This window comes from Equus quagga, chromosome 15 (assembly GCF_021613505.1).
Source record: "Equus quagga isolate Etosha38 chromosome 15, UCLA_HA_Equagga_1.0, whole genome shotgun sequence".
NCBI lineage: Eukaryota > Metazoa > Chordata > Mammalia > Perissodactyla > Equidae > Equus > Equus quagga.
In genome coordinates, this window is record NC_060281.1 from 66,822,390 (window position 1) to 66,834,589 (window position 12,200).

A 12,200-nucleotide genomic window follows, 5' to 3' on the forward strand; every position below is an offset into this window, starting at 1 on the left:
CTCCCCGAGAGGTTTCCTGGGACGTGGGTCTCCCAGTTTTATTTATTTATTTTTTAAATGAAATATATTTGACATATAACACTGTGTAAATTTAAGGTGTACAATATGTTAATTTAGAAAAAAAAGGTCTTCCAGTTTTAAAACCAGGACAGTCCCAGGGGAAATGGGACCAGCCGGTCACCCCGACATAGACTCTTCGTTCTCTACTGACGACCATGGCAGGGGCTCCTTGAGCCTCCTGTCTGGCGAGGACGACTTCAACTGTCCTCATCGTCTCAGGTCTCAGAACAGGGTCGCTCAGGTGTCGAGTGGACCCCTGAGATATTTGCCCAAGGCTGGCAGCTGGCCTGCTGCCCGTGCATGAGGTGGGGCGTCGGGAGTTCTGATCCTTTTGTAGTTTACCTCAGGGCAGAAACGAAGCACCCAGCATTAGAGCCAACCACGATCCTCTTTCTCTTTATTTGGAGCCTTAATGTTTTAAAGAAATACATGGGCCAGCTAGGTAGGTAGCAAGATTCAGGAACGGACATGACTTCCACACAGAAGGTGTTGAAAACGGTTCTCTCTCACTGCACACGGGGGAAAGAGGTCTCCTGGTGATTGATTCAGAAAACAGTCACATCTGTTAATCCCATCAGCTTCTCACAAGAAGAATCGTTACTTCATGATGTCATGGGGGTTCTACTCCCACACAGGGAATTTTCAGGAGGGTCCCCCATAATGACAGAGATGCCAGCACGTCCAGGAGAATCCAGAGAGACAGAGAGTAGCTTGGTGGTGTCCTGGGGCAGAAGATTTGGGGGAAAGTGGCGAGTGACTCTAATGTGTGATGATGAAAATTTTCTAAAATTGCAGTGGTGATGGATGCATAACTGTGAATATACTAAAAACCATTGAATCGTACACTTCAAAAGGGTCAATTTTATGTCATATGAATTAATGTCTCAATAAAGCTGTTATTAAAAAAAATACCACTTTGTCTTCTACCAAAAAATTCTCTACCCCCCACTAAGCAACAGCAACAACCACCCACCACAACCTCAAACAACAACAAACACACAAAACGGTCAGAATTCCAGTAGGTGTTTCCCCTAGAGGAGAGAGCCACGCCGTAGTCCACTCTGTGCCAAGGCTTCCCTTCTCCTCCGATGTTGATCAGCAGATCACAGGGTGTGGACCTCAGACCAGCAGCATCAGCACCACCCTGGAACCTTCCAGAAATGCACACCAGCCCCACCCCGGCAATCTGGGTTTCATCAGCCCTCCTGGCGATTCTGAGCATGCGCAGGTCTGAGAACCACGGTTGTGGATGATGGTAGATGAGTGATTGAAGGGTTTCCTTCTTAGGAATTACTCTGGATCAGTCAAGAAACCAAGAGGAAAAAAAAAAGATCCGGCAAGTGTGTTGTTTTCCCTCTACCCTAACAGATAGTTTATTTCCTCAACAAGCTGTAGCTTTGGCGGAGGGGAGGAAATAGGAGTTAAAGGAAATAAGAAACCCCACAGGAGACACTTGTCAAGCCATGGAAAGCATTTTAATGACAATTGACATCACAGGTGTAAATAAATATCTCCTTTTCTCTGCCTATAATATGTGCTAGAAATACCTTTTTAAAAGGTCCCACTGAGGTTATGAGGCTTCAGGGCCCTTTCTTAGCTAATGATTTTAGTAATTAAAAAAATAAAAACAAGAAGCCTGCCCGTGGTCTGCGTGGGCCGTCCGGCTGAGGGTATCACGCGCGGCCCGAGTCTGCAGGCCTGGAGGGCGTCGCTCCAAAGCGGCGTGGGCCTCCCTGCCGCAACTACGTCACTTTGGATGAACGCGTTTTGCAATGTGCCACTGCACAACTAGGCTGTTAAAACACAGACGATTGACAATCCAACGTAGATTTTCATCTTTGCAATTTATGCTGAAATGCCCTGCTGATAAAAAAAACAACTTAAAAACCCTCCAACAGCTTTTACCTTTGTTCATTTCTCCATACCAGTATGTCTCCCGATAGACGAGGCTGGGAGCGGTCTTTCTCTTGTGGATTTGACCAGGGATGGAGTGTGGCCGAGTGGACAGGGGGCCCAGGCTGGGCTCTGTGCTGCTGGCCGCACCCCATTTGACCAGCCGCTGACAATGTCCCACGCGCTGCCTCTGGCCCGATGGTGGGTGTGGCGGTGGGTCAAGGTCAGTCCCCTCCCCCTGCAAAGACTCCAAAAGCTCCCGCTAATCGTAAAACCCAGCAAGTGCCAACAAGGCTGGAGCGTTACAGAAAAGCACCAACTTGCACTTAAAGAACAGATTGACCATGCTTCTGAGAATTCATCTAACGAACAGGAGGATAATTTATGTTTAATTCAGGAAAAATATATTTGATCCTCAGAAATAAACACGAAACATAAGTCATATGGAAGTCTAGGCCACAAAAAGAAAAAGGAGAGGGGAAAAAAAGAACATGTGGACAAAGAGAAGAAAAGACTATCAAATAAAGATTTAAAAATCCTCAGGTCTGTCCCAAGAGGAAACCAGGATGTGGAAACGCGCCCCCCCAGCCCCACGTGGACGTCAGAGGCTGTCCTCTGAAAGCGGAGTGTTGAATTAAAATGGAAGATGTCTCTTAGCAGGCCCTACTGTTATATTTTGCTCCTTTATTAGAAATATAAACAGATGATTATTTCTGTCTCTTTTTATTTGTCTTTTTGCATTTTTTAACAAATAATTTTTGGTAGCATGTCTGTGTTATACTTTGACTCATAAAATAACCGCCCTAATTTGGCCTTGCGCAGTTCAGCATCACCGTCAGCTTCCCCCCCAGAGTTTGTCCCGCTCACTTTCAAAAATCTGCCATCATCCACTGCTAAAAAACCTTCGATTACAAAAAAAGTCCCTTCCAGGCTTCAAAACTTCCTTCTGGTCTAGAAGGGCCCCAGGGCCTCCCTGCTCAACCCCCGGGATTCCCGGGGCCCAGATCTACAGGGGCTGAAGGAGGGTGTCCAGGCGCCCGGCCCTTCGGCCAAGGGGCTACACCTTGTCCTTGAATTTCTCCAGATAGTTTCTGAGTTCTTTGGGGGCGCCCGCGTCCACATCCTGGCACACCCATTTGATGTCCTCCTCGTTGGCGCCGAGGATGGAGTTCACGGTGGGGCAGCTGTCGTCTGGGGGAATGGTCGTGAAGGTGGTAAACTTCACCTTCTTCCTTTTGGAGGTGGGCGAGTGCAGGGGCTCATGCTTCTGGTCCCTGCCCTGCTTCCCCCCGGAGTCGGCCGGCCGGTGGGGGTGGCTCGGCACGTGCTTTTGGGACCCACCGTTGAGCAGGAGCCGGTTGCTCTCCTCGCAGCCACCTGGCCCGCGGTCAATGATGGTCGTGTGCTCATCCTGGGGGGGCGACCCCTCGCCCACGTTCTCCAGGAGCTCCGCCTCATTGCCCAGCCACACCCAGTCGTGCGAGTGGGTCATGGAGGCCTGGCTTTCTAGCGGCACCTGCTTGTGCCTGTACTTGAGGGCGAAGGTGGCGCAGTTGATCAGGAAGACCAGGATGGCCAGGCAGAACACCCCCAGGAGCGCGTACATGCCGATCTCCAGGTCGCTCAGGCCCCGCGGCGTCTGCACCAGGTCGCTGTCCCCCAGCCCGCCCCCCGCCTGGGGCAGGTCCACCTGGGCCGGGAAGTTGGTGAAGTCAATGGGGATGTTCTGCAGCTGGCCCTCTCCCGCCAGCCTGCCCCCGTCCAGCCGGCTGTTCTTCACCACCTTGTTGTCCAGCAGCGACTTGGCCGTGGTGCTGCCCCTCCGGAGGGCGCCTTCCTCGCGCTCCACGGAGGAGCTGCCGTGGAAGTGCGCATCCTGGCCCGCGCGCTCCGGGTCCTGGCCCTTCTGCCGCCGGTCACTGGCGTGGTTCTTGATCTCCCCCTCATCGTAGTCCCTGCCGGGCCTGGGGTCAGCGTCGTTCTGGCCAAACTTGACCCTGACGTTGCCAATGCCCACGGCCAGGACGCTCTTGCGTTTGGACTTTTGGCAGGCCTCCGCGATGGTCAAGTCCACTCGGACCAGGGGCCCCTGGCCTTCCCCTTCAGCCACCACAACGGGCCACCTGGGAGAGCGGGCCTGGGAGACGGACACGACGGCCTCGTCCAGGGAGGTGGCAGTCAGGGTGAAGTCGGTGGTGTCATAGATGTCCAGCGGCGTCACTGAGCCATCGCTGAACTGGAGCCATGTGCTGACCACGGCTTCCTGCAGGGAGAGAGGCCGTTAGAACACCACAGGGTGGGGAGAGGCATCTTCTCTCAGGAACCCGCCCCGCCCCCTTTCTATAACAGAGCCCCCTAAAAGCAGGGAGCAGACTCAAAAATCCAGACCTGGCGGTTGAGAATCTGGGAAGAAAACATTCAGGTTTTATGTCAAGATCTGAGAACGACCTTAATTTAAACAAGAACCAACGCAGACTTGCACTGACAGCTCCAGCATCCTCTCACCGGGGGCAGAGCCCTGACTGAGACAGGGCCACTGGCCTCTTCATCAGCTGGCTCCGCCCCTTCCACTTCCCTCTCCTCAGGACCCCTGTGAGGACCCTGGGCTCAGGATCTTACATTATCTGGATCATCCACGACCAGCTCCTCCTCTCAAGATCCTCAGTCCCATCTGCAAAGTCTCTTGCCACCTAAGATGACATAGTCACAGGGTCTGGGAATTAGGACATGGGCAACTCTGGTGCACCATTATTCCACCTACTGTGATGACAACAGCTAAGACTCACACAGCGCTGCCAGGGAACCAGCCTCGGTTCCACGTGTTCTTTTTTTTTTTTTTTTTAAAGATTGGCACCTGAGCTAACAACTGCTGCCAATCTTTTTTTTTTTTTTGCTTTTTCACCCCAAATCCCCCCAGTACATAGTTGTATATTTTAGTTGCAGGTCCTTCTAGTTGTGGCACGTGGGACGCCGCCTCAGCATGGCCTGATGAGCGGTGCCATGTCCACACCCAGGATCCGAACCAGCAAAATCCTGGGCCGTCGCAGCAGAGCATGTGCACTTAACCACTCGGCCAGAGGCCGGGTCCTCCAGGTGTTCTTCAGAAATCAACTCATTTAATCTTCTCAGAGATACAGAAGGTAGATACTATGGTTGTCGGTGTTTCTCATTGTGCAGGTGGCTGGATGGATCAGGAGAGGGCCAGCAGCTCTCACAAGATTGCCCAGCGCAGGGACGGCGGGGCGGGAGCTGGCGTTTAACTCGAGTCTCAGCCACCATGGCTGGCCTCTCTCCTGCTGCCTCTGACTCTCAGGTCAGGGATAGCAGGAAACCATTCTGACGTGTCTGGGATGCTGCCCTGTTCTCTGAGAACAAGCACTGAGTGATGCGGTTTTCATTCATCTGGTCATTCCATGGACATGAATTACAAGCTTTCTCTGTGCCAAACCCTGTGCCAGAGACTGAGTATTCTTTGGAGAGAAGGCTGACAGAGCCAGAGAGAGTGAACAGCACACGGCAGTTTATTGTGGCGGCTGCGATCTGACTGGCTGTGGGCTGGGATGCTAATTCTGCATAGGTTTGAGTGTGCTGAATTTTTCTTTTTCTTCTTTTCTTCTTCTTCTTCTTTTTTTTTTTTTGGTGAGGAAGATTGGCCCTGAGCTAACATCTGTTACCAATCTCCCTCTTTTTGCTTGAGGAACATTGTCACTGAGCTAACACCTGTGCCAATCCTCCTCTACTTTGATGTGGGATGCTGCCACAGCACCACTGAGGAGCTCTGCATGGTTCTGCACCCAGGATCTGAACCCACAAGCCCAGGGCTGCTGAAGCAGAGCGCACCAACCCAACCAGCACACCAGTGGGCTGGCCCTGAATTTCACTCTTTAATGTGCAGTTAGTGAGCTCTCTGGGCACGGGGAAGAGGGAAGGTGATGGGGGCCAGGAGGGAGAGAGATGGGCACTGGCCATGAAATGGGGCCAGGATAGCTCCTGTCTGACAATCAGCTGGACGTGGTGGAGGCGGAACAGGGAGCAGAGGGAGGATGGAAACGGACAGTGACTTCCTGGGGGCCAGGAGCTGGTGGAGACCCCAAGTGTGTCATGGGTAAAGGATCCGCGTCTCCTCTTATCCTGGCTTCTGGACACAACGGCAAAGGGTAGAGGATTCAGGGGGAGAGTTTTGAATTGAATACATGGATCCAGTATTTCCCTGAGAACACTTTTTTAAGCCAATCCTTCTGAGCCTCAGTTTCCCCAACTGAAAGTGGGGGAAATGACAGTGGGAAAGTGAATGCCTAAACTGTGGGTGTGAGACGGACATTGAGTTTTCCTGTCCAGTTTCCAGCCCTCCTTTCTGGCAGGGACTAGAGTGCCAATTTTCCTTTCAGACCTGTGCCCTCTCCATTCGGAGTCCATGTGGTGTGAGTGCGGTGGACTGCCCCTCCAGGTCCCAGGTGGGCATGTGACCAAGGTCTGGCCAATCAGAACATTCCTCCACCCTCTTCACAGTGATTGGCTCAGGCAGGGGCATATGATCCAAACCAGCCAATGGGGCGCGGTCCCTGGACTTGTGCAGGAACCACGGAGAAGCTTGTCTCCCCTGGGGCTGCTGGGTTGGGATGCGAGCCTGGAACAGGTAGTGGTCATCTTGCCACCACTAGGGAAGGTCGGCTGGAACATGAGGCCAGCACAGGGGAAAGAGGAGCTAAGAGATGGAGAGAGAGATAGAGAGTGTTAAGAGCATGTTTCAACAACAGAGAAGACTGGCTGAGTATAAACCAGTTAAAAACTAGGTAAAAATACATGAAGAAGAGATGCAAATTCCCAGGAATCAGAAATGAATGAGGAACACACATCAGAGTGCCAACGCGGATAGCTGTTCCTGAGGTGGCCTGGGGAGTGTCAGAGCTGCTCAGAAGACCCACCAGCCTGTGGCTGGGATGTTGACGCCCCCACGGGACATGTCAGATGAGGATGAGACCCTTTGCATACAGCGAGCACTGTCGGGGGGGGGACCCTCTACACGCAGGGGGACGAGAAATCCTGCCCACTGGGCCAGGCACACAGCGACGATGCTCGTTGGGCTCTGAGCCCTGGGTGGGAAAATGCCTCCCCTGGAAATCAAAACCCTGCACGGCCCCCACAGCTGGGTGTGGAGCCTGAAGTTACGCCCCCCGTGTGGTGCAGGAGCCGCAGGCAAGGAATTCACTCGAAGCTGGACTCGTGCAGATGCAAAATGCACAGGAATTCCTCAGGAGCAAAACAGAGCAGGCACAGCTCCGGATGATAACGCGCATGACAACACAGGACTCAGTCCCTAGGAGGGGAGGCTTGACCACGAAACATTCACATAGAAAGATCAGCAGACCGAGGACTCGAGACACTGGGATAAGTGAAAAGGACGATAAAATAAAACAAACCACCACCAATCAAAAATAGCCTGTGAATTAAAGTAGTTGAAGGGAAATTAAAAGGAGTGGAAACCACAGGGACAGAACAGGAGTGAACGGGAAAAGCAGAGGAGGTTACAAAAGGAACCACACAGAACTTCCTAGAAGTGGAAAATACGCTTGAAGTTGATTACTCAATGGATCCTTGAAACAGCAGATTAGACATGTTTGAGGCGAGAATTAGTGTTGTGGGAGACAGCCAAGAAATTTACCCGAAATGTAATCACAGGAATAGAAAAAGGAAGAATATGAAAGGAAGGTTGAAAGAAATGAGGGAGAGCACGACCAACAGTTTTCTGTTAGAAGTTCCAGAAGGAAAGAATATGGGGGGAGTCGATATTCAAAGAAATAATGGTTGGCCGTTTTCCAGAATTGGGGGGAATTGCCAAGAATAAAAAGGAAGGTTTCTGGTGACACTATTTGAGCATCTGCATCCCGCTTTATCTGAAGATGCAAACACCTGGATGCGAACTGCTGGGTTCCCACGTCCGTTTGGGCAGCCTGAGTTGGGTCTCTATCCCCGTCACTGAAAGCCCAGCCTGACACGGGCTGCCTGCAGGCAGTGAGCGAGATTGTTCACGAAATCCAGAGACAGCGAGCGCCCAGCGAGGGCGCCTGTCCACTTCCGATTCTGTCTGCCTGCCCAACTTTCAGCTGCCGCTCCGCAAAGCGTTTCTGCCCCAGGGCGATCTCTGGCCTCTGGAACCCATGCAGTCGTGTCGTAGCCAGAAGTGCCGAGGATGTGACCCCTCCAGGAGCAGCTCTCAACCAGCGACTGACGGGAGTTGGTATAAGCACCCCAGCTCCCATGCCCCTCGAGCCCAGTGACTCTTCTAGCCTTTTCCATACTGGCTGACGGTTTCCCCCGCAGACTCGGGCTCCAGGAGCCCACAGTGGTGGCTGAGTTGGGAACACTCTGCCGGCTGTCTTCCCTTCCTGCATCTCTTCCTGACTCCTGGACTGGATTCCCTTCACCCCCCACATAAGTACCCAAATCCTTACCCCAGGCTCAGCTTCGGGGGAACCACGGCTAAGACACAATATGGCTCAGCGATCTTCCTTCTCACCCTCGCCTCCTCCGTCCCCATCGATGGACAAGCCACACAACAGGACAGGCCCTTTCGAATGCACTCATGCCAGGGGTTCCTCATTTCACTTCCCATCCCAGCCTTCTTTAGAACGAATGAGGCACGGGGCGAGTGTATGCCACTGCCCTCACTTGTGGGCTCAAAAATCTTTCAGATCTTGCATTCCAAGTTGAAGACATCAAGAATAAGGCGCCAGCCTTCGATGTGCCAAGAGCTGAGAGAAAACACTCCTAGCTCAGTGTGCGAGTTCATCTTGGCTGACTTTTCATCTTGAATTAATTTCTCTTCACGGAGAAAGAATGTACATAAAACAAGCCCCCTCAACAGCAGACAGGCTACAGGAAGCCCCCAGGACACCGGGGCTGGCCCACCTCCACCTCCATCAGCCCTGCGGCGTGAGTGAGGCAAAGCCCTTCCACCAGTGCGTACGCTGAGGTCAGGACGCGGGGTTTTCTCCAGAGAAGCCAACGCATTTCCCCAAAGATGAGAAATTCTGCATGACTTAAAACAACCCATTCCCAGCAATGATTGAGAGCCCTTCCTTTCAAGAGTCATCTCCGCAAATCAGATGAACTACATCCATAAATCCACCCGAGGCAGGGCCGGGCACCCGGTTACCATCAGCCCGTGAAGATAGATGGGACTGGTGGGCTGGCCCCATGCCTGGGAGGTCGCGATGGCAGTCATCCCCCAGCTAATTACTCATTCTCCCCAAACAGCTTCCCACCTTTTGCTCTGTCTCCTCCTTTCTCTCTGCTCCTTTTACTCTGCTCTTTATAAATCAGAAAACTTCCTGCCAATTTCCTGCCCCAGGAGAGACGAGCAGAGAAGCCCACACAGTGGGTTGGACATGGATGTGAATGTATCCGGTCCCTGTTGTGGAGGCTCTGGACCAACGTCAGGTAGCAACTGCAGAATTTCTAGAGTGGCCCACCCTAACCCTTGGAACCTGGGACCATAATGAGACATCGCCGCCATGATTATCTTATGTCATGTGGCACAGGTGACCTAAAGACGGGGGGATCTGCCAGATTATCTGGGTGGCCCGATGTAGTCGTGTGAGGCTTTAAAAGCAGAGAGATTTCTCTGGCTGGTGGCGGGGGGAAGTCAGAGGTTTAAGGCCTGAGAAGGACTCCTGCACTGTTGCTGGTTCTGAAAGTGATGGGGTAGGGGGGAAGTGACAAGGACGCTGAGAGGCTCCTGGCCGACAGCTGACAGACTGAGCTGACACCTCAGTCTTACACCTGCAGAGAGATGGACGCACCTGGAAGCAAGTCCTCCCCAGAACGGCCCGCCAAGAGGCCGGCCGGCCGACACTTTGCTCTCAGCCTGGGACCCTGAGCCCAGACCCCACGGAGCACGCTTGGACTCCTGACCCACACACCTGTGGGCTAACAAGCGGGTGCTGTTTTAAGCTGCTGGGTTTGCGGCAATTTGTTCCACAGCAGTACTAACACACACTCCCTGTGCACGGGGCATCGCCACCCTGCGTGATCACAGACCCCACTATCGGGACAATGGAGCCATATGGATTGGCAACAGCTCCCCTGCCCCCATTGCTCCCTCCCCCTGGCCTCTCAGGCACAGCACCGGGCCCTGCTCCTCTCCTCCTCCGGCGTCCAGGCCCCACCTGTTTGGGGGTCCGCAGCAGCTCCTCAGCTGTGGCCACAGCTGTGATGACCTTGCTGTTCTCCGGGCTGGGGTGGAGGGTGACAGACAGCCCAGCCACGAGCTGGATGGCCAAGTCTGTCACCGATACTTTGTCATCTAACACGGTGACCGTCTTCTCTGCCAGGATGGAGTCGGACAGTGGGGACAACACCTGTGGGATTGGCAGGACAGAAGACATAACTGTCACACCTGTTCCAAGATGTTGGAAGCTTTCCCAGGAATGCTTCCTCCGTGCCCCAGGCCTGGGTCCAGAATACAGGGCAAAGGAGTGACACACCTACTTCACTATATACACTAGCCCCGACCATGCCTTTGTGAGAATCAGATGAAGTCACCCCTTCCCCAAGACACTTTAATTCTATCTGTTGGAAAACTGAAATAAATATGAAAATCCATTCTGTTTTTAAAAGGAAATGACCCCTTCCATTTAGACAAGGCACCTTGTACACTGCACAACCTGGTTAACTGTACATGGCAAGCCTGCTGACTGGACTTACGAAGAGTTGCACATAAACTGACTTTGCACAGCCTGAATCACATTCTAAGTGAACTATGGAATTAACTGGGAGAATGGAATTATAAATAGTCTAGTCTCCCCACAGACCCCAGCACAATGTATCCTCTGCTGAAATGTTACTTTGGCCTCTTCTTGTAAACCAAATGCTGGACTGGAAATGTCCAGGTGACAGAAACGTGCCCATCATTTCCACATAGGCTGGTTGTGTAAGGATCCAGAAGGACACTCCAACAAGGTGGAGTCAGGAGGGTGGGACTTAAGGGCTTGGGGAAAGGGCCCTCCATGGCCCTGTCCTCTGGCCTGAAGTCCCACCTCTCTATCCATTTCCTTGAGCAAAAGATAGGCAGTCGGATGTTGAAGAGAGTTTGTTGCATGAATAAGTGGCAGAATGACAGAGTGACTTAAAGAAAGAAGGGAGGAAAGGAAGAAGGGCTGCATCTTCCCTTGGGCACTGGCAGGAGTGGTGTGTGGAGGAGGGAAGGTTATTTGTAAGAGGGTGTGGGAGGTGCAAGGCTGGAGAGCGGGAACAAGGGTGGAGAGTCAGAGGTCGGATGGGGCGTGTGGGGAGGGCTGGATGGAGGACGCACCCGTTGCGAGTGGGGTGGAACAGGGCGGTAAGGGGCGCGGCCACCACCATCTTTGTTCTGTTCTCAAGGAGACCGGGACTCAAAGAGCAGGTCCATGCTCCCCTTCCGGTGTCGCCATCACAGGGACAAGGAGTTGGCTGCAGTGACCCACCCACCTGGCGGGGCTCCCCCAGCGCTGGCCCCACGCTCCGTGTTAGGGATGCAGAGCTCCCGAGCCCCAGCTTCCTACCTGGATGGTAGTCATCCCGACCTCGCGCCCCACCAGGGTCCTGCTGTCCTGGAGTGTGGCAACGTGAGGTTCCTCCAGCTTCATAAAGTCGGCCACCAGGTGGGTGATGTCGACCTGCCAGTCGGGGCTGAGCAGGTGGCTTGGCTGGCCCCACGGGCCGGCGCCCTCGGCCACGAACTGGGTGAGCACTCGCACGGTGGCGTGCTGGTACTGGAGGGCGCAGCCCCGGGCCCGCCGCGCCTCCTCGTCTTCATCCTCGCTCTCCCGCGTGGGCCTGGTGGGAAAGGAGGAGATGCTCTCAGCTCAGGGGATGGACTCAGAGACGCCCTCGAGTCGCAAGCCAGACAGGCGCGGGCTGGCCCCAACCTCCAAGACACCACTGGCCAGGCAGGAGCCCCGGGACTCCACAGGGAGTGTCGCTTCCATCACTGAGCAGCACAGAGGTCAGACTGCTCTTTCTTGAAGACATTTATTGGCAAGTAAAAGACTGAAGAGCTAGGACTTACCAAGCCTACACGGGCCAATAAGTAGCTAAGAGCCACATATGGCTATTTAAATTTTAAATGAATAAAAATGAAATACATCAAAAACTTAAATTCCTCAATCGCACAGGCTATATCCTGAGTGCTCCATAACCACATGCACTAGTGGCTATCATATTGGACAGTGTGGTTCTAGAACATTCCACCACTGCAGAAAGTTCTA

At 53.1% G+C, this 12,200-nt stretch overlaps 1 protein-coding gene across 1 annotated transcript in view; it reads right to left on the reverse strand.

Moving 5' to 3' along the window:
- Positions 1-1,550: 1,550 nt before the first annotated feature.
- Positions 1,551-12,200, reverse strand: part of TMEM132C (transmembrane protein 132C) — a 359,277-nt gene continuing 348,627 nt past the window's right edge. The window contains exons 7-9 of the mRNA XM_046638721.1: positions 11,496-11,769; positions 10,122-10,313; positions 1,551-4,216 (exon numbers count right to left, since the gene is read on the reverse strand). Coding sequence (XP_046494677.1) covers positions 3,011-4,216; positions 10,122-10,313; positions 11,496-11,769 — 1,672 coding nt within the window. The 3' untranslated portion in view covers positions 1,551-3,010. The remainder of the gene's footprint in view (positions 4,217-10,121; positions 10,314-11,495; positions 11,770-12,200) is intronic.